Genomic DNA, 21,809 nt, shown 5'->3' on the forward strand with positions numbered 1-21,809 from the left:
CCACCCGCCCCAAGTTTCGAGGACTCCACCCTGTCCACGGCTACTACCCTTGAGTCTATCCCCAGCTCCACGGGAGAGCCGAAATGCCAGCGACCCCGCACCCTGACCCGGCAGCAGAGCCTGCAGCAGCCGCTGAGCCAGCACCAGCGGGGCCGGCAGCCCAGCCAGCCCACCACCAGCCAGAGTCTGGGCCAGCTGCAGGCCCACGTGGCCTCGGCGCCCGGCCCCAACCCCCGGGCCCACGGCCGGGGCCAGGCTCGGCAGGGCTCCTCTGCCGGCTCCAAGTACCGGCCGGCCGGCGGCCGCAGCCGCTCCAACCCGGGCAGCTGGGACCACGTGGTGGGGCAGATTCGAAACCGAGGCTTGGACATGAAATCCTTCCTGTAAGTGCCCCGCTCGAGCAGCCCGGCCCCCACCTCCCTGACCCAGCCTCTCTTCCTCCCCGGCTCCTTCGGAGCAGCTGGCTCTGAACCACTCTTAGCCCTCCGTCTCTGAGGCAAGGTGCCCGGCAGACTCGGGCACCCTCTCCCTAGCCTCTTGTGGCTTGTGCCTCACGCCTGAAGCGCCTCCCACACCCCATGGAAGGACTTGTATCTGAGCCACCCTCTGAGGACCCCAGCCCCACCTTGGTGCCCCCCCAAAGCCAGTGGAGACACTAGAGGATGCTACTGAGGTCCCCAGATCTGTCTCTCCCCTTCTGGCCAGGCCCAGGCTCTCCTGGCCTCCCTGAGCTCCTGTCAGCTCTCTCCTCCTCTCCTCCTAAACCTGGTCTCCTTCACTCCAGTGCCCAGGCCTCACCTCCTCCTGTCCCTGTAACCTGACTCTGCTCACCTTCCGGCCCTTCACTTCCTCCCTCCCTCCCTCCCACTTCCCCTGTCCCTGCCCTGAGCCCTGTCCTCTGTCCCTCTGGACGACCTTCCATAGCCACCTCCCTCCCTGGCTCCCACTGTGACCCATTCATTCCCTGAGGACAAACCTCACATGTTCCCCCAAAGCTTTAGAAAATGTCTCTGAATCAGAGGCTCCTTTGAAGTGTACAGGTCAGAGAGGTAACAACACCCTGTCCGTGTCTGGCCTTAACCATTCCCCTCCGCTGGGTGTGTCCCTCACCCGCCCCCTGCCATGTGCCTGCTTGCCCCTCCCTCACTGGCAGGGCCCGACCCAGGGTGCCCTCTGCCTAGTGTCCTTCTGGGCATCTACACTCACTCTCCGAGCCCGGGCCAGGCCTGGGCTTCAGTCCCTGACGTCACCTCCTTCCTCTGGCCTAACGTGACCTTCTTTCCAGGCTCTGGGGGTTATTCTCAACACGCAGGTCTTTCCTGGGAGCACTTTTCATGGAGCAGGAGACCAGCGCACTAAGCTTGGGAGAGGAGAAAGGGAGGAGGAAGGGGAAGGCCAAGGTGAAGGCCCGGCTCACTGGCAAAATGTGAGGATTCTGAGCATCCTTCAGAGCTCGTGCCTCCGGCTGAGACCCCAGCCCAAAAGGCGGTCAGGAGTGCTACCCCTGGGAGGGGCAGCCCAACGGAAGACACCCTGCCGCGCCAGCTTCCCATACCCCTGGCCCCGGCCAGGCAGGAACATGCCATGCCGCCTGTGACTCTACTTGGCCAAACTAGGCAGTGCATCTGCTGGGGCTTTTCCCCACCCAAGGACCATCAGGAATTCAGCTGGATGCCGGCCTGAGACAAGATACCTGGCAGAGCCTCCTGGCCTCCAGAGGGGCGGTTTGTCCTGGGGCGCCGGCGTGGATTGGAAGAGTGATGGGAATCGGTTCTGCCATGACTTAAACAGAACGGAGAGCCGGCGGGAACCCTGCACCCCTCTGTTCCTCCTGACTGCAGGCGGCCCTCTGCACAGTCATCCCCCTGCCTCCCATTCTGGCAGCCATCACTTGGGAGCAGGGGCCATGCCCAGGCTCCAGGAAGAAAGCAGCCAGCCTCAGAAAGGCCTCTGGTACCCCCTCCCCTGCCCACCCCCTCTCTAGCCAGCCAGGATTTGATGAGTGTCACTCTCGTGCCAGCATTGGCACTTCTTCTGCTCACTGCGGTGTTCGCGCCCCTCACCAGCTGGCCATCCCCAGAGCTCACCCCAGTCCCCCACCTCCTCCACTTGTAGTCCCTCACAGCAGGGGTCAGCAAACTTTTTTCTAAAGGACCAGATTTATAAATAATTTAGGCTCTGAGGGACACGTGGTCTCGATCACATTTAAAAAAAAAAAAACAATCCTTTAAAAATGTACAAACCATTCTTAGCTTGTGGGCTGCACAAAACAGGCCACCAGCTGTAGCTTGCCGGCCCCTGACCCCTGCCTCACGGTTCAGCTGGCATGCTTCTGACATCCTTCTCTCGCCCCAAATGCTGGGGGCCCACACAGAGAGTCAGGGTGAGAAAGCTAACCAGGCCCCCCGAGACCCCACCCCCTCTTGCAGGGAGAAAGCATTCCTCCTGCTTCCAGGATGTGACCCCCCCCCAACACCACCAGATTCTGCCCCAAATCTCCTCCTCTTGCCCTTCACTCGCGCCCCTGCGCCCGCGATGCCATGGAGAATGACAAATCAGGAACTTATGCAGAGCAGCCGTTTTGTTTTTAAGAAGAGCAAAAGGAGTATCTGAAAAATGCATTAACCAGGGAAAAACATGTTGTTTCCGTTGGGTTTGACTTCCCCCAGCACAACCAGCTTCCAGGCAGTCAAATGGAATTTTACCAACTGTGAAACAGTACCGGTGGGCAGGAAGCAAAGGAAAAATGAGGCTTCGTCCTGGGGAAAGGGGGCGTTCTTTCCAAAAGTTAGATGCCAGTGCAGGTGTCAGCCTGGAGCAGCCGTGCCCAGGACGAAGATGCAAAGCCAAAAAGTCAGCATCCACCGGCTTCAGACCCCACGGCCATCCCCCATTTTCCGACACCTCCACCCCTTCCCCTCTGTCGTCATGTCTCACTCGCCTTTTTGATGACCTCTCCAGGAAACTGCCACAGCCAGTGGTTCCTCTCTGAACCTCGCCCTCTTGGACGGTGGTTGAAGCGGTAGACCTCCCGGCCCAGGAGTCCTGCCCCCTGGGACGTCCCATCAGGCTGGCCATCTTTCCCTTGGTCTCATGCCTGCCACTTCCAAGAATCGCTCTCCCCATGTTCAGTTGGGAAGCCAAAGCTGGGGGAGCTCAGCCAAGCACCCAGAAAACACCCACAAACTGTGATGTCCTAGAGGGGCATAGGGGCACTTTTCACCCCTGGAAAGGGCTGGCAGCCCCACAACTGCCCAGCGGTTCTCTGAGAGAAGCTGGCCCGGAAGACATCACCCCTTGACCTCTGGCCCCACGCTGCTGCCCACGTGATGATTCCTGGGCTGCCTGAACCGAGCCTTCCTCAGGGCAGGATTCCTCCAGACCACCCTGACTGTGGACACAGGTCCCTCGAGTCCTGCCAGGCCCTCTCCAGAGCTTGCCAGCTTCCTGCACTTTCTGTCTCTCTCTCTCTCTTTGCCCCTTGGTGCCTTCTGGACTGATTCTCCAAGGAAAGGCCCCTGAACTGGACCCCAAAGCCTTGGTGGCTATTCCCCTGATCTCCAGGAAGGAGGACACAGGAGAAGGCACAGGATGGCCAGTCTGCCATGTGCCAGAAGAGACTAACGTTCTCCTCCAATGGGCCAAGTCTTTAAGGACCTGGGAGGGAGCTCCCCAGACCTGCCTCCTGGTGACCACGACCCAGGGATGTCTTGATGAGGGACTTCACTGGATGCAGCGCCCTCTGGGTTTCCAAGCTTTCTAAGAATTTCCTGCCTGGAAGCCCAAACCCATGCCTGCAGGGTCCCCACGCAAGATGGCAACAGAGGGCCTCCCCCCTCTTCTCCCAGGGTCCCAGGTGGTCTGTGTAGCCTCTGGCCTTTGTTCAGCCAGAGATGAATCAACCTTGGATATGGACCGTGTCCCAGGGCCTGGGCTCCACTCCTCCTAGCCTTCCCCGCGGGTTCTCTCGGGGCATCCCAGCCACACGCCGCCACCCGCAGGCCTCTGCCCAGTCCCTCCCGGGTGGCAGCTGGGTCTCAGGCTGCAGACACCTCCACTCCATTCCCCTCCCTTCCCCACCCCACCCCCACCCACCTCCTCCCCTCCTCTGCTCTACAACTGTTAACAGTACTGAAGTTTGGTTTCTCTTCTGCAGGCCCTGTTTCTTACGCTTTTTTCTTCTCTCTCTTTGTCTCTGTCTCTGTCTCTCTCTCCTCCCCCTCCCTGCCCCCCCGCCGCCCTGCGGGGCCTCCTCCTCCTCTCCCCCGGCTGGTGGGCTGCCCACCCCGCCCCCCCGGGCAGGGAAGGCCGGATGGTGGTGCTATCCTTGGTCTTAGGGCTTTCGGAACAGGATGACTTTGCCAATATCCCTGACCTGCAAAACCCAGGAACCCAGCAGAACCAGAACGCTCAGGGGGACAAGAGGTACGAACACAGGCGAGGGCCTGCGGCGGCCGTGGCAGAGAAGGAGGCGTGGAGAGGCTGCCAGCCTCAGCCCCCGGCTGCTGGACGAGGCAGCGGCACCTTCTGCGGACGCTGGAGCGGGAGGACGACCCCTCCCCAGCCTGCGCCCTCACATCTGCCACGCTGGTGGTGTCCCTTGGGCCTGAGGACAGTGTGGCTGTCCTGGGACCATTCTGGATCAAGCCTGCTCCCTGGGCCTGCCTGCCCTCGCCCGGAGCAAGCCAGCCTTTCGGCCCCATCTTCCTGCTTGGCTCCCCTCTGCTGCCCCTCATCTTTCATTTCTGTCCCACCCAACCCAGAAATCCCAGTTTCTCCGGTGGTTGGTGGGCGGCAAGGATGTTAGGGAGGGGGCTCCAGCCTGTTCTCCCTCATCCCCGCCACCTCAACCTCCCTCTTGCCTGGAGGTCCCGCTGGGGTGATGGTCACACACACACCCCACTCCTGCAAAGATGTGACCTGGCTGCTCAGGGCTGATGGAAGAGGAGCCCTGGTGGGGAAGGTCTGTTGCCTGAGAGAGGCCCAGGGATCAGAAAGAACCAGAAAGGCAGCCCCCCCTGAGCCTGAGTTACCAAGAGGAGGGAACAGGAGGGGGTAGGGGGTGACAGCAGGTGGCAGGGGCTGGCTGGGCCCTCTGTCACTGGGAGCCCTGCTGCTGGCCTTTGGGAGTAGCCCACGTGGCCCCAGCGCGGGCTGAGCAGAGGGCTGGGCATTTAACCATCCGTCGCCCTGATCATCAGGAGCCAAGGGAAGCATCATCTGATGCCCCTGTCTCATGGAGGAAGCGGAGCGCTCTCCTGGGGAAAGTGATGGGCAAAGGTCAAGGGGCCCAGAGTTCAGGCAGCATCACTAAGGCGGGATGACCCCGCACCTGGTCTGGCCGCCTCCTCCCGCCTGGCCTTGGGCTGGGTCAGGTACATACTTGTAATCGCAGGAGGAGGGCCCATCCCCTTGATTGGGTTGTACTTTACATCAGACCAAAGGCCTACAGGAGAGTTGTGTGGCCTGGCAGCCAGGCCACCTCCTTCTAGCTCTGGTTTTGAGACCTTGGGCAAGTCACAGCCCTTCTCTGGGCCTCTGCTTCCTCGTCTGTCAAGTGAGGGTTTGGACAGGGTGACCCCTTCCAGCTCGGACATGCTAAGCCTCTAACGAGGCAGCAGCCCCTCTGGTTGAGGCACGGGTCAGAGCCTGTCCACCAGGCAGGGACCCTGACCCTCACTCACTAAGAGCCCGGAAGGCACAGGAGGGACTCTCCCAGGCTGCTGCCAGGGGCCTGTGTGTTAGGGGAGGACAGGCTGAGTTAGCCGACTTGCCTGTCTCTGCAGTGGCTTCTGGAAACCCAACTCTCCTATTTTCTTCCCATCCCAAGTTCACAGTTGCATGTCTGGTGGGGAGAGCCGCAAGTGCCCAGAGCATGGGAGGAGAGTGTGGGACCAGCTCTTCCGCTCAGGGGCACAGATGGTCTCACACCCTGAGCTCAGGTCCTGAGATGTGGGAGGAGCCGGGTCTGCCACCTCCAGGCCCCTGGAACCACCAGAGTCCCGGCTTCCCTAGCCGGGCCACAGGCCAGCCAGAGGGCGGTGGGGGAGAAGGCCAGGGGCCACAGGAGCGGAGCTGGAGCCCTCTGAAAGCCTTGCTAAGAACCCGAGCTCCTGGCTGACAAAGGTGTGAAGCGTGAGGGAGCAGATGCAGGCTGGAAACGAGATTTCACATCACCCATGTGTTAATTAACTGGCTCCATTTTCACCCACCACCTATTTTTACCTCCTTGCCACTCAGGTCTCACTCCATATTTTAACACACTCATTCCTTCTGATCATTGCATCAGTCGTCCCCTGCCTTTCTGGGAAAGGTGGGTGTGGAGGTGGGGGCCCTGCGCCCTCGCCCCCACCCAGCCTGACTTTCCGAGTGGACCCAGGCCATTCCCACCAGTCACGCCTACTCCATCCCAGAAGCTCATTTCTCATGGCTGTTGGGGTGTTTCTCGGGCGATGGGCCACTCCTAGGGTGCTTCCTGCCCGGCACTCTCCCCTCCCCCAAGCTTGGCATGGGCATCACCCTCTGGGCACCGGGCACTTTAGGGTCCACCCCTCTGGGCTCCTGGCTGCATGGACCTTGGAATGGTGAGCTTGGGTCAGCTGTTCACTTCCTCCTCAGCTTCTGCCTCCACGTCCAGGGTTTGCCCTCCAGTCCCAGTGCCCCCTTCTCCACCCAGCTGACACCTTGGCTGGGTGTCTCTGGGGTAACAGATGGGTGGCCCTCAGCTGTTGTTGGGGAGAGCGTCCAGCCCCCCAGGTCTGTTAGCCGCGGGTTCCTGGGAGACAGGAGGGCCCTTAGGAGGAGGCATGGCCACTCCAGGTCCCAAGCAAGCTGGGGGTGCATTTAGCAAGTCACTGCCCCCCACTCCCACAGTTCTTGGTGGCCCTGAAGCCCCCCCCATCCAGGATCCCCCAGACTCTGGGCCTCAGTGCTGGAGCCCCAAGAACTGCAAATCGCTCCTGGGCCTGCGATAGGGAGGGAAGGAGACCATGGCTGCCCCTGGCTCCCACGCCCTGCTCGCCCAGCCCACCTCACCCGCGCTGCCCTGCACCCACGCATGTCTCATGCCCTCTCCGACCCTCTCACCTTCTCTCCTTGGGATCCAAATGGTTTCCACCATGGCCCCACCCCCCCCAGTGGGGCGGGGGGCAGGGCGGGACCTGGCCACCCCATCACTGCCCCCGCTCCGAAGCCACCATGTCTCCTCCGTCCCGGTGTGTGTCCCCGCCTCCTCTCTGCCTCTCCTCTCGGCCGCCTCGCTCCTTGTCCCCTTGTCCACCCTGCAGCCTCTTCACTCATGTCTGACTAACCTTTCTCAGCCTGTCTCTCTCCCTCCCTCCCTCCCTGTCTCCTTCCTCCCATCTGCTCCTCACAGGGATGCCCCTGGGCCGGGCCGGGCCCCTCCGCCTCTCCCTCTGCCTCTGTGCCCCCGTCTCTCTGTCTCTCTCTGTCCTGTGACCTCCGATAGCTTCAGTGGCGCTGACCATCTTTTCCCAGGCTGCTTGGCAGCTGTGCTGATGCTGTGGTGTGGCCAGAATAACTCCGACTTTCTCATACCTTCAGCAGTCAATCTCGGCTCTCTCCTCCTCTCCTACTCTATTTTTAACCTGACTTTACCTCTCCAGCTATTTCAGTCTCCTCTTCCTCCCCGTGCCTGTCTGCGTGAGCACGTGTCCGTGCGTCTGTGTGTGTATGTGTGTTGCGTGCATGCGTGCGTGTGCTCTGCTGTGGCCCTGCCTCGGGGAGGGTGCCCCGTGTGTCCCGGCTCTGGTGGGGCGTTTTCCGTGTTGCCTGGACAAGCCCGGGTCCTCACAGCAGGTGCACCGTGCGTCTGACTCTCATGGCGTCTGTCCCCGAAACTGCTCCCTGCTTTTTCTGTTTCAGTGTGTCCCAGTTCACGCGCACCCCTTGGCATGCCCAGGCCTCCCCAAATGTGTGTCTTCTTGGAATCTAAGTGTGCACAGCGTTGCGTGTGCGTCATCTTGCTACTCTGGTCGATCCACCTGGTTGCCCATGCCATTTATCTCCCTGTTGCCTGGGTGTCTGTCATGCTTGTGTGCACTCGTGTGTGTTTATGTATGTTTATGTGTGTGTGTGTGTGTGTACTGTTCACACACCCTGCTGTTGGGTCCTGGTGTCTCCCCTCCAGGGCCTGGCATATTCCATGCATGTCCTGTCTGCCTGTCGTAGCCAACCATGGGTGCTGGTGGCTGGCCCATTCCGAGGGCCATGGCTTGCGTCTAGCCTGTGTGTGCCTCCAAGTCTATGGCTCTGGTACCCTTGAAGCTGTTCTACTGTAGCCAGTCATGAGCCCCCTGCTCCCCACCACATGGTCCCTTCCTCGCTGCCTGCCCCCACCTCTCTCCCTCATGGGATGTTCCAGCCTGGTCCCCAGGCAGGCTTTTAGTGTCCACTTCCTGAATCCTGGCTAGACGGAGACTGGCTCACTACCCAGCCGCTGGGCCAGAGAGCCCAGCTTCCTGGGAGGCAGCACAGAGCCAGGCTGTAGATAGGGGCCTGGAGTGGAAACATCAGAGCCGGGGGCTTTTCAGTGGGACCCTGTCTTCCTCTGACCCTGGGTGAGAGCCTTATCAAAGTGCAGTCCTCAGAGTGGGAAGAGGGTGGAGATTGGGGAGCAAAGCTGTGTAGAGTTGCCCCGTCCAGTAGGTGGCCATTTAAATCTAAATTAAGTCAAACAAAAGAAAAAATTCAGTTCTCAGTTGTACTGGCCACATTTCAGATGCTAAATAGCCACACGTGGACATGAAAATTTTTAGCGGACAGGGCTGCGTGGACACTGGTCCCAACCTCACCTGGTCAGTCTCGTGTCTAAAGGGCACCTGTATTCCTGCTGAGCCTGAGCAAACAGGCGGGGCCTCCAGGAGACAGGAGCTCTGGGCGTGTTTGCCAAGGGAAATGACACGGACAGGGGAGCTGGACACGCCGTCTTGAGAGCCTCCCTCCTGGGCTGGGGCCAGCAGGGGTGGAGGGAGCCTCTAGGGAGGGCGGGTGCTCAGAGAGCACCACGTGAGCAGGGGCTGCAGGGTGGGGTATTTTCTAGGGAACAGGAGGAGTGGGAACACGGGCCAAAAAAGCACCTGCCAGGGGATGTCCAGCCGGATCACGCAGGGGCAGAGGCGAGGGGGAGGGCTCCTACTGGCCCGAAGGAGGTGGCAGCCGCTCAGGTATCAGAAGGTCCTGCTGCCTCCCAGGCCGGCGGCGCCCAGCCCAGCCCACCTCCGGGTCCACACTCATTCAGATCCCTCCTGCCCCCAGGTTGCCTGCAGCAGGGAAGGCGGTGAACACAGCCCCAGTGCCCGGCCAGACGCCCCACGATGAGTCTGACCGCCGGACCGAACCTCGTTCCTCTGTCTCAGACCTCGTCAACTCCCTCACCAGTGAGATGCTCATGGTGAGACGGGCAGGAGGCCCGGGGCAGGGGGTGGGGGGTGTGGAGCATGGGGCTCATGCAGGAGAATGACCCTGGTGGCCGAGTGAACCTGCCCTGCGTCCTTTTCCCGCTCTTTCACCCCAGCAGCCTCTCTGTGCTTCAGTTTCCTCATCTGTCAAGACAGACCAAGAATTCCTATCCTCCTCCCATCTCTGGGTGGAGCCAGGGCCTTAGAAAATCTGATACATGATCCTAGGAGGAAAGGCTCATGGACCAAAGACTTGGGGTGGAAGGTGTCCCCTCTCTTAGAGGGACCACCCACCGAGTGGAGGTGTCAGGTGGCATTCCGGGTATCCCCTTCCCAGGGACCCCATTGTTGGGGGCCAGCTGAGGCTCAAAGAGGACAGGAGGGTAGAACCCCTCTGGTCCTAGTCCTTCTGAGTGGACCCCACCCTCCTGCGATCCCAGCCCTTGTGGATCTGGGGCGTTTTCGCGAGGGGAGAGGTTGTGGCTTCACATGGCACCCCCTGGTGGTGGCAGTGAGTCACAGCCATTTGCCCCAAAGAGCTCCTTGGAGGGCCCAAGACCCCAGGGCGAGCCCTCTCTGATTGGGCATCGCAGAGGTCAGGCTGGAGTCAGTCAAAGGCTTGGCAGTCTGGAAGTCCCAGGAAGGCTTGGCGAGGACCTGAGGGTGGGAACCCAGTGCCTGCTAGATTCCTAGTGGGGACAAATCATTTCCCGTCCCTGGACCTGGGTCTGCCACCCTCCTCCCCTTACCTCCTCCCTGTCTTACATCCCTCCTGTAGAGAGAGAAGGAAGGGGGCCTGGTGGGCTCCCGGGCCCTTGCTAGACCTGACATCATTCAATTCAGTGTTCCCTTGCCCACCACTCTGACACCGCACCCTCCACCTTCCCAGAGGCCCCCGGAGCCCCAGGCCCCACCCTCCTGCCATTTAGGGTTCTGGCTGGCGCAAACGATCCATCCACACTCCCTTTTTCTAGATTGTGATAGGCACACACATCACTGGGAGATCTCATTAAAATGCAGATTCCCAGTCAGCAGGCCTGCTACCAGCCCAAATCTGCATTTCTCTTGAATACAGATTAGAATATCGGATTTTTCCACATTCCAGATCTGGGCTTCCTTTGGCCTCTCACCTCTCCCCTTCTTCCTGCCTGCCTGGAGCCCTGCCTGCCTGGTCCTCCACCACCTTCCTGCCTGTCTTCCCCCACCCATGTAGATCAGCACGGCCTTCCTCTCCTCTGGACAGGCCTTCGGCACAGTCCATCCCGCCTCCCTGCACAGCCTCTTAATTGGTTCCAGCTTCCCGGTAGCCAGGTTCCCAGAAGGGACGGCCCTTTCCCAGGGAGGGGCCGGCAGCCTCAGGCAGAAGAAGGGAGTGCAGGCCCCAGAGCCCTCCCACGTGCTCAGTGGATGCTTAGAGGTGGGCAGGCAGGGTCTAATTGCCTAGCCTTGGGCCACAGCTGGGTCACTGGCATTAACAGTGATGATGAAGATGAATAGGGCAGAAGGAAACCAGGCCCCAGGCTGATCTCCAGGTCCCAGACTGCCGAAGCTCAGGGGTCAGCAAACAAGTCCGGCACCCAATATAGCTTTTCAGACAAAGGGACTGAGGGGAAGGGGTCAGAGAGGAGGCTTAACCACACCCCCATCTGGGTTACTCCTGCCTGCTTATTTCTACCAGAGCTGGGGCTGAGGTAGCACCTCCTCCAGCCCTTGGTGGGGAGGGTGGGGGTGGGGTGGTGGTGGCTAGCTTGGTTGTCATGGAAACAGATCCAGGAGCTACCCCAGCTGGTTAATTAGGGCTCAGGGCTGTGGTTTGGGAAGACTGGGAGTGGGCACAGAGCCACTGCCCACTTCTGAGGTGAAGTCCACTGGCCCAGGTTAAGACTGTCAGCCCAGACCACCCTGTTTGGGAACCAAGATCCAAATGACCAGACCGGGGTGGGGGGGGGGGGCGCTGGGGCCACCTGCACTCCAGTCACCAGGGTCTCCACCCCAATTTTAGAAGGCATGGGGAGGGGCAAGTGGTCCTGGAAGGGACTGCATGTCCCAGGCTCTCAGTCCATGGCCAGCAGTGGCAGGGGCCAGGCTGCAGAACAGGACCACAGAAGGGTCCCTTTAACCTTCCCTGGAACCCCATAACATAGGTCTGTCTCATGGTCCCATTCTATAGATGCAGAAACTGAGGTTCAGAGGGAGTGGGGCCAGTAGGAGGAGAAGGAAGGAGTTCCCAGGGAAAACTGGACCTGAGTTGGAAAGCCAGATTTCTCAGCAGGCCTGGATGGAGCTTGCACGGGGCTGCCTGGATCCGGCCATGGGGTGGGGCTGGGGGGACCCACTTCTGCTGTGAGAAGAGCAGGGGAGGCAGCTCTGCCCTGCTCCCACCTCCAGGCAGGACCAAGGGTGTGGCTGGTGAAGCCCCAGACACTGGACCTGAATGTGAGAGTGAGGGCAGCTGGAAGGGCATTCATGATGGGCGGGTGCTGACCTGCGTTCGAATTCTGGCTCATCGCTTAGTCACAGGCTAATCTCAACCAGACTAGAGCCCAGTAGTGTCTGCTTCATCAGGAAGTTGGAGGGAGTAGCTGAGGGCAAAGTGTACAGGGCAGGGCTGGGCCCAGGGTGATTACTATTGGTGTGATCTGGGTGCCTCTTACCTGGGGCAGGGGAATCCACACACTGGCTGGAGGGGTGGTGGTGGGAGAGTATCAAAATCACCCTGGGATGTGGGGCTGCTTTGGTGGAAAGAGTGGACCCTCAAGTCAGAGAGAGTCCATACTGCTGTGCAATTTTGGACATGTGACTTAACCTCTCTGAGCCAGTCTCCTCAGCTAGAGAGTGGTCATAACTGCCTCTCCCAGCTGTTGTCAGGATTCAGCAAGAAGGTGATGTAAGAGACTTCTGCCACGGTTGATGCACATCATACCTATTCGTGTCATCTGTTATTAGTTAGTAGTTCAGAGCCTGAGGGGGCCGCCTCTCCAGGAGGAAGGAGGGGGCACAGAAAAATCTCCTGCAGGAGAAGGAGGGAAATCAAACTGGTTCCAGCAATTTTGTCTTAAATGTGGTATCCTGGGCCCCACCCTGGCTCTTAATCACTTCAGGAGCTTTTAGAGACAGGAATTGTTGTTGTTCAGTTGCTGAGTCGTGTCCAATTCTTTTGCAACCCCATGGACTGTAGCCCACCAGGTTCCTCTTTCCATGGGATTCTCCAGGCAAGAACACTAGAGTGGGTTGCCATTTCCTTCTGTAGGGGATCTTCCCGAGCCAGGGATTGAACCCGGGTCTCTGACACTGGCAGGCAGATTCTATACCACTGAGCCACCTGGGAAGCCCAGAGACAGGAATGCCTGGACCATGTGGATCCCTGGGTCAGGGTGGGATCTAGGGTAGGACCTGGGGAAGGACGCAGGTGGCTGGGGGAAGGACAGGATTCTGAAACCTAAGGAGGTGTCCCCAGTGAGCAACCACGGCTGGGAACACTTGGCTGAGAGACCCTCCCCCAATCACTTCCCATTTTTTTCTACTTTCTCCTGGGAACGGGACACCCATGCCACCCCCAATGTCTGTTGGTTGCTGGGTTGGCCCAACCAAGTGCCACCCCCGGGGATGGGGACTGAACACAGGTGAGGCCTCCTCTGCAGCCATCCGGTGTGCAGTGCTGTCATCCGAGGCTCCTAGGAAATAACGCTGCTGCCCAGGCCCACCCCAGCCCCCCCAGAAAGGAGACTCCCCAGGGATGAAGCCTGAGAATCTGCACTCTGCATGTTCCTGCCTTACACAAATAGACGTTGCTTCTGAAAATTCACCTCTCTCATTTTGTAAATCTCTTTATCCTCAGAACCCCAGAGAGCCACTTTCTAAAGAAATACCATGGTAAACTCTTTTGAGATGAGAACAATCTCCCTCATCTGTTTTGTAGCTCGGGTTTTTGTGTTGGTGTATTTCACAGGGGGCCCTCCCGTAGGGCTGATGGAAGGGTGGAAAGGTGGAGGAGCGAGCTGGGGTCCCGGGCCGCACCAGGGAAGGCAAAGCAGCCTGTGGTGAAGCTGGGGGTGGGGGGCAGACCCAGGGCTGCGAGGAGAGGCTGGGGAGTGGGGTGCACATGGCTCTGGGGTTCAGGGGTTGTCCTGGCTCTGCCCCCTCTCCCTGTGTGATCCTGGTCAAGGTACTTGGCTTCCGCCTCGGCATCCTTACCACCGAGATGTGAACAGGAGAGGTGCCACCACCAACCCCACGTGGTGACGGGGCAGGGGCGGAGGCAGCTCTCTGTAGCTGGACCGGCCTTGGGCACAGTGGGGCCTCCCATTCCCACTGGGCTGTGGAGGGGGCTTCGGGGAAGCAGAGTTCTCCCCAATGCTGCCCGCCTCTCCCCTGCCCCCAGCTCTCCCCAGGCTCCGAGGAGGACGAGGCCCATGAGGGCTGTAGCCGAGAGAACCTGGGCCGGATCCAGTTCAGCGTCGGCTACAACTTCCAGGAGTCCACGCTCACCGTGAAGATCATGAAGGCCCAGGAGCTGCCAGCCAAGGACTTCAGCGGCACCAGCGACCCCTTCGTCAAGATCTACCTGCTGCCAGACAAGAAGCACAAGCTGGAGACCAAGGTGAAGAGGAAGAACCTGAACCCCCACTGGAACGAGACCTTCCTCTTCGAAGGTGAGGCTGTGCCGCCCCCGCCCCCAGAGTCCCCTCTTCCCCTTGGCTGTCCCCCGCAGAGCCCAGCCACACACACACACACACACACACACACACAGATGACCACATGCACAAACACACTTGTACAGATACACACACACACAGGCCCAGTAACTCAGTCCAATTACCCTGATGCATTTCATGTCTGGCTGGGATGAGGTTACAGGGCTGAGTGGAGCCAGCATCACAGCCAGAGGGCAAGGAGGAAAGCTGGGCCACTGCCCAGACTCAGGACCCATCCTCAGGCATGCAGGAAGGAGGGGAGGCAACCGCAGGATCCAGAGGAGGAACACCTGCAGTGACCATAGTGTAGGGGGTAAGAGCCCAGGCTGCAGCCCAGGCTGCCTGAGTTCAAATCTCAGCTCTGCCGCTCACTAGCTGTGTGACCTGGGGCAAGTTCCTGAACCTCTCTGTGCCATGGTTTCCCCATCTGTAAAATTAAGATAATAGTGAGGGTTAAACAAATCAGTGAATTGTATAAGCACTCACAACACCCAGAAAACACTTTATATCAGTTTGTTAAACACCCTTTGGCAGGGTGACAGCCAGCTCACCCACTAAATAATTCCTTAAGGGTGAGCTAGTGGGTGCTTGTTTGTTTTGCCCCTCCTCAGTTCTGCCTGGGGTCCTCAGTTCTGCCTGGGGTCCTCAGTTCTGCCTGGGGGCTGGTTTAGAGATGGCATAACCAGTGAGAGGCTCAGCTGTCTGCTGGTGTAGGTGGCCAGCTAGTCAGGTGAAGTTTAAAGGCAGAGCCTCAATCCACTGATCCCTTCTGCAAACATTTACCCAGCATCAGCTATGGGCTGGGCACTGTCCTGGGTACTGAGGGTACAGAAAAGAATGAGGCACCATTATGAACCTTAAGGCATTTCTTGGAAAACACAGATGTGTAGATAATTAAACCATACACCGCATGGCAGATGCTGCAAGAGCCCAATATAAACTCCTGCTGGTGACACTGAAAACCGTTTCCCAGAGGCAGGGTCATTCATGATGGGTTTTGATGGATGAATAGGAGTTTGCCAGATAGGAGACTGGTGTTGAAGAGAGCTGACTCAGGTTCAGGGACTTCTTTGAGCCTTCAACCTTTCCAGAACACTTGTCTGCATGTATTTCACCTAAACAGATGCCAAAGGTCACCTAGGGAATTCCCTGGAAGTCCAGTGGTTAGGACTCCATGCTTTCACTGGCAAGGACCTGGGTTCAGTTGCTGATTAGAGAACTAAGATCCCATAAACCGCATGGTGAGGTGAAAACAAAGTCACTTGAACAGGTGCCTGGGGTACTGCAATGTGAGCAAGACATAGTCCATAGCCCCCCTCGATATGGGCCCCCTCTCAAGAATTCAGAAGCTGGGGGCTCGAGGGACAAAGAATTTCCTCTTCGAGTACACCTGCTCCTTTCAGAGGCAACTCTGTGCTTCTAGCATCTTTGGTGGAAGGCACTAGATTCCTGCAGAACTCTTCCTCTCCCTTCATCTTCTCCACCAGCTGAGCTAAGATATTAAGTATTCTCTCCCTTTCCTGCTCACACCCTGGTTCAGGATCTCATCACCTGCGGCCTCCATGCTGGCCCACACCCCCTGCCCTCCCAGGTCAGCTCTTCCTCCTATTAAGCCTCCCAAAGCCCAGTGAGTGACTCAGGCTTCAGACAGTCCTCTGTCTCCCCAGTATCTTCCATCCTGTCCCAGCGCCTTCCCCTGGCTCTCTGCTCTGGCCTGAGGTCCTGTTCCAGCCCAGAACACTCCAGACATTCCATCAGGCCCTTTCACGGGCATTTGTTCAATGATTGATTCACTTAACAAATATTTAATCGAGTGCCTATTACATGCCAGAAATGGTGTTGGACGTTGGGATCCGGTGGTGGCTGAGGACAGAGATGCCTTCCTGGAAATTCTAGCCTACTGGGAAAGCCGGACTCAAGGAAACATAAATCTCTAGTGCAGCCTGTGATAAGTGCTGCAAAAGGAACGGGCTAGGGTATAAAACAGGGGATCCGAGCCCCTCTGGGATGTTGGGAAAGAAAGCTGAGATCTGACGGAAGAGGATAAGCTGAGACACAGCGTGGTGGGGCCAAGGCAAGAGAAGCCAGGGTGGCTGGAGCCCAGTCATTGAGTGAAGAGCAGTCACGAGGTGAGCGGGGAGAGGACAGCGGGCCAAATTATAGAAGGACTTGAAGCCGAGGCAGGGCACCCGGCTTTTATCCTAAGTGCACTGGGAGCCATTGAAAGGCTTTAAGCCGGAGAGTATCATGATGTGATTTCTATTTTTAAAAGCTCACTCTGGCTGCTGTGCTGAGAATGGGCTCTAGGAGAAAGCTCACGAGCAGGGAGGGCTGTTTGGAGACTCTTGTGACTGTGTGGGCAAGAGGTGCCAGGGGCTTGGGTGGGGAGGTGGCCGTGGAGACGGGGATGGCTGCTGATCTATTGAGGAAGGACGGAAGGATGGAGGGACCGGCTGATGCGTTCGCAGGAGGCTAGGGCGAAAATGCAGAGTTCTGAGACAGGTGTCTAGTGCTGTTTCTCCACCTTTGCCATTTCCCTCTGTCCTGTGTCCTCCTGGGTCTTGCTTTCCAGCAGCTATGGCCATCTCAGGCAGGACCACATGCTCAGGCTTGTCTCAGGATGATTGACAGCAGCAGGGCTGCCCAGAGGGTAAGGGGGGCCACTGCCCGGCCACCAGGATGGACTCGTGATGAACAAGTGAATGAATGGTCTGCTCTTGATTAGCTGTGGGACTTTGGGCCGATAATTTAAGCCATCTGAGCCTCAGTCTCCTCATCTGTAAAATGGACACGATACCATCCACCTCGCAAAACTGTCGAGCGAGACACATGAGACGGTCCTTGCTGACACTTCAGGGAGGTCTGAGTGCACATGTTCCTGCCCAGGATCACTGGCCCGCCTGGGCTCCCTGTGGCCGCTCTGTTCTGCTCTTCACCTGCACTGTTTGTCCTCCAGGTTTTCCCTACGAGAAAGTGGTGCAGAGGGTCCTCTACCTCCAGGTCCTGGACTATGACCGCTTCAGCCGCAACGACCCCATCGGGGAGGTGTCCATCCCCCTCAACAAGGTGGACCTGACCCAGATGCAGACCTTCTGGAAGGATCTGAAGCCATGCAGCGATGGGAGTGTAAGGCCCTACCTGCAGGTCCCTGGCTGGGCAGCTAACAGACCGGGGCCTGGTTGTTGTTCAGTCACTAAGTCGTGTCTGACTCTTTGTAACCCCATGGCCTGCAGCCCGCCAGTCTTCCCTGTCCTTCACTATCTCCCAGAGTTTGCTCAAACTCATATCCATTGAGTCTGTGATGCTTTGCGACCCCATGGACTGTAGCCCACTAGGCTGTCCATGGAATTCCCTGGGCAAGAATACTGGAGTGGGTTGCTGTTCCCTTCTCCAGGGGATCTTCCCCACCCCGGCATTGAACCTACGCCTCCTGCATTGCAGGGGGATTCTTTACCATCTGAGCCACCAGGGAAGTCCAGATGGGGTCCTAGTCCCTCTTCAATGGCAGGGAATCAGGAGGGTTGTGGGCGGGGTGGGTGGGCGAGGCCTGGCAGACATAAGTTCCCACCAGCCTCTCAAGGCCAATGCCAGTGCTCAGCACCTGGGAAGGCTGGGCTGTGATGGAGAACCTGGGGAGCAGGGCCCAGACCTGCCAGATGAAGGGAAACTGGCTGTGCAGCTGTGAGAGACAGAGGGGGTGGATAAGCACCTAGGTGCAAGGGGAGGGGTCCCCTGGTCCCCACGGCCCTCTTGTTCTCCCTCTCAGGGGAGCAGAGGCGAGCTGCTCCTGTCTCTCTGCTACAACCCCTCTGCCAACTCCATCATCGTGAACATCATCAAAGCCCGGAACCTCAAAGCCATGGACATCGGGGGCACATCAGGTGCTGGCGCCTCTCATGGCTGGGGGTGGACGGGCCAGGGAGCTTCTGGTGCACGGGAGGCATGCTGGAACAGGAGGGTCCTGCCTGTGGGCTTCACCCCCAACCCTCAGGCCCCACCTCCAGTCCCCACGCCTTTACCCTACAGCCCTGGTGTCCGCCTTTGGAGTACCCTCAGGGTCAGCATCAACTTGAACTCTGCCCCAGCTCCGACACATCTTATCTGTGACCTTGAGTAAGACCTGAGCCTCTCAGTCTTCTCGTTTGTGTTCCCAGAAGGGCACTAGGCAATGGCTACAGTCCCTGGCAGCTCCTCCATCTGCTGATGCCCCAGGTCCCCCCCTCCTTCTTCCTTGGGCTTTCCTCACCCCACAGGGAAAGCGCACAGCCCTTCCTGCCCCAGCTTCCCCTCTGCTCCTCTGACCTTCCCCCTGGTGTCCTCCAGACCCCTACGTGAAGGTGTGGCTGATGTACAAGGACAAGCGGGTGGAGAAGAAGAAGACGGTGACAATGAAGAGGAACCTTAACCCCATCTTCAATGAGTCCTTTGCCTTCGACATCCCTACGGAGAAGCTGAGGGAGACAACCATCATTATCACTGTCATGGACAAGGACAAGCTCAGCCGCAATGACGTCATTGGCAAGGTAGGAGGTGGCACCCGGCAAGGGTGTGTCCTTAAAAGGAGCCGCTGGGGCAGTGAGTGAGGGCAGGGCTGGACAGCAGGAGGGAGAGAGGGTCAGTCTCTCTGTTTCATCTGAAAAGGAGAGGATTGGTGAGATTTGCCCCAAGTGTCCGCCCATGGGTCCATCAGTTCAGGACAGACCACTGGAAGAACAAGAAAAGAAGGAAATGATAGGAAAAAGTGTCCCCAAAGAGAGTTTTCTGGGCAGGACCCTCTGACAAGGTAAAGCAGTGTTGCCCTGGGTTCTGCCTACAGAGGGTAAGCTGCACGGGGCTTGTGTTGAGAGCTGTAATCAGGCTCCAAAGACCTGGCTTCGGTTCCTCCCTCCTCTGCTGTTCAACAGCTATAGGACCTTGCCTCTCCAAGCCTCAGTGTTCTCATTTGCAAAATGGAGCTATAATACCAACCCTATAGCACTTCACAGGGTATTGTAAGAACTGCCTGAGGCATGTGGACATTCTTGCAGAAAGTGACCTCTCTTCATCATATATTAACCAAAAGTCCATGCCTGGCCTTGAGTTTTTCCAGGATGCAATTCTGTACCGTAAAGCCATCTCTTTTCTACTTTGAAATGTCTGTTCCTTTGTTTGGCTATGGCTTAGTGTGAAGAGTGTGGGCTTGAGAGTCATCCTGCCTGGATCCAGGGCCCAGTTCTACCTCTTAACAGTCATAACGTTTATGAGCCTCGTTTCTTCCTCTTGAAATGAGAGTAAGACAAACCTAGCCTCACAGGGTGCTGGGAGGATTAAATAACACAGGCAAGATGCTTAACACAGCACATGGAACATGTATGTTAGCTGCTATTGTAATGAAGGTTGTTACTGAAAAGTTCCTAGTAAGGGCATGGATGTCCATTCAGGCATGGAGGTTTGACCAGGAACAGTGCAGGAAGTCAGTTGATGAGGTAGGTACAGGGGAAGGGAAGATGCCAGGAGCAAGTGAGGGGAGAACGTGGGTCATCCAGGGGATGGCCCGGTATGAGGGAAATGGGAAGTGGCCTGGGCATCCACAGGGAAGGGAGCCGAGGTGGAGGCCCCAGACAGACAGGAATGGAGAACCTAGCTATTGGGGGTGGGAGGGAAGCAGCTGGCCCCAAAGAAGAGAGCTGGCCCTGCCGGCCACCTAGCAAGGCCCAGGGAGTATGTGTGACTTGCTGACCTGTGGTCACGTGGGACGGGTGCACAGGACAGCATCACCCACATCCCAGTGGGACCATGAGTGCTGAGCCCTTCCTTGACCAGCTTAGTCTTTTGGAGTTGGGTGAGTCCTACCTTCTGCTTGCTGAACCGAGGTAAAGGTGAATTTGTTCTCCCTTTGGCCTAGGTAGCTTAGGGAGCCCTATGCTCTGAGCTAACCACCACTCACAAGGCTGAGGTTAGCCAGGGCATCACGCACACGGCCCCCCCAAGGCTGTGAAGCTTCTCACATGGAGGCAGGAAGGATTAGATTGATAGTATAAAGTCCACGGGGTCTCCAAGACTCGGACACGACTGAGCGACTGAACAACAACAAATGAAGCCCCAAAGACCTAGATTTAAATCCCTCTGCACCACTCATAAATCCTGTGACTAGGGGTCAGTCTCTTAACTCTCTGTACCTTAGTTTCTCCATCTGTAAAATGGGGATAATAACATACCTGCCTCACTGGTAAGGATTTGATGATCTATGTATCCAAAGTTCCTAGCTCAGTGCCTGGTAGGTAGTAAGTGCCTATGAAGTGTGGGATTGTTTGTCAGTAAGGAGAGATAGACAGTGCCCAACAGGTAGAGGAGGAAAGGGCGCGGGAGAATCCTGCCTCCATCCCCATCCATCTCCCACCACAAAACAGGCTGGGAGTTTAATTCGAAAGGGCCAGGCATTCCCAGGCTCTCAGGGAAAGCACAACAAGGAAGATAGGTCAGGCTGATGGGGGGTGGGGGGTGGGGATAGGAGGGGCCTCTGTAGGGTAGGTTGTCACTGCAGGCAGAGACCCCCTTGGTCCCCACGATCACAAGCTAGGGTGCCACCGTGGACATGGATTGTCACCACCAGTGGGGGAAGGGACAGTGCCTCAGAGGGTGCCACTAACCCCTCCTCTTCCCTCTCTCCCCAGATCTACCTGTCCTGGAAGAGTGGGCCCGGGGAGGTGAAACACTGGAAGGACATGATTGCCCGGCCCCGGCAGCCTGTGGCCCAGTGGCACCAGCTGAAGGCCTGAATGGGGCCAAGGGAGCCCCAGGGGGCCAAGGGCCCGGGTCCCCATCACGCCCTCACCACTTTATGCACAAGGCCCGGCCTGGCCCCCCCGGCCATGGGTGAGGGAAGGATTCTGAGGGCTCGGCCAGGGAGAGGTCCCAGGAACCAGCCGGGCCCTGCTTCTAGGGAGCACCAGCCCCATTCCCCACCGGTCCAGCTCTGGGGGAGGGGCTCTGGGAGCCATTTGCCTGCTTAGCCCCTTTCCTTCCTGACTTGCTGATACTCAAGAAGCGGGGAGGTGAGCTTGAGAGCCAGAGGGCAGATGAGCAGATCCCTCCAGAGGCCCGCCAGGTGGGCACGGTCCCCCGTTTTCTTTAAGGCAGCGCCTGGAGTGGAGGAAGGCCGCCCCCTCCCCCGCCCCCAACATGGGCCCTGGAGAGGGGAGGTTGGAGGCGTTTGGCCCCGGCCTGGACTGACCGAGAGAGAGGCCTGTTGCAGGGCAGTTTCAGGAGCCGGCTGGGCCCTGAATGCCGAGGATAGTATATAGCCTGCTCCGGGGGTCCTGGAGCCGCAGCCCTGTGTACTTGTGTTGTGTCCACCGTGCGTGTGTAATGTGTGTGTGTGCGTGCACGCGTGGGGGTGGCAGCACGCGCTCCCTGTATCCCTGGGGCCCACGTGCTGAAGACGATGCAGAGAGGACGGGGTTTCCTGATGCAAGGTGGGCTGGAGGCTTGAGAAGTCAAGGCACAGAGCTAGGGGGTGGGAGAGAAGAGGCAGGTGAGGGGGTGGGGTGAGGCAGGGATGGAGGAAGAGGGGGGGTGGAGAAGAGGCGCAGAAAGGAGCTGGGCTGAGACCTGGGCTCTGTCCTTCTCCTCCCGGCTCCCCAGAGCTCTCCATGGGCTCCTTCCCCAGCAATGTCATCTCTTGAGCATGGGTTCACGCCCTTTAGGCACGCACTCT

The 21,809-nt window shown here is 58.3% G+C and overlaps 1 protein-coding gene across 1 annotated transcript in view; it reads left to right on the top strand.

Moving 5' to 3' along the window:
• The window catches only part of SYT7 (synaptotagmin 7), a 35,058-nt gene extending 13,636 nt beyond the window's left edge, over positions 1 to 21,422 (top strand). Inside the window, exons 5-12 of the mRNA XM_081531135.1 lie at positions 15 to 383; positions 4,303 to 4,425; positions 9,277 to 9,412; positions 13,801 to 14,071; positions 17,070 to 17,239; positions 17,880 to 17,994; positions 18,437 to 18,636; positions 20,767 to 21,422. Coding sequence (XP_081387261.1) covers positions 15 to 383; positions 4,303 to 4,425; positions 9,277 to 9,412; positions 13,801 to 14,071; positions 17,070 to 17,239; positions 17,880 to 17,994; positions 18,437 to 18,636; positions 20,767 to 20,871 — 1,489 coding nt within the window. The 3' untranslated portion in view covers positions 20,872 to 21,422. The remainder of the gene's footprint in view (positions 1 to 14; positions 384 to 4,302; positions 4,426 to 9,276; positions 9,413 to 13,800; positions 14,072 to 17,069; positions 17,240 to 17,879; positions 17,995 to 18,436; positions 18,637 to 20,766) is intronic.
• Positions 21,423 to 21,809: the final 387 nt, after the last annotated feature.

This window comes from Giraffa tippelskirchi, chromosome 10 (genome assembly GCF_054371585.1).
Source record: "Giraffa tippelskirchi isolate mGirTip1 chromosome 10, T2T-mGirTip1v1.2.pri, whole genome shotgun sequence".
Taxonomy (NCBI): Eukaryota; Metazoa; Chordata; class Mammalia; order Artiodactyla; family Giraffidae; genus Giraffa; species Giraffa tippelskirchi.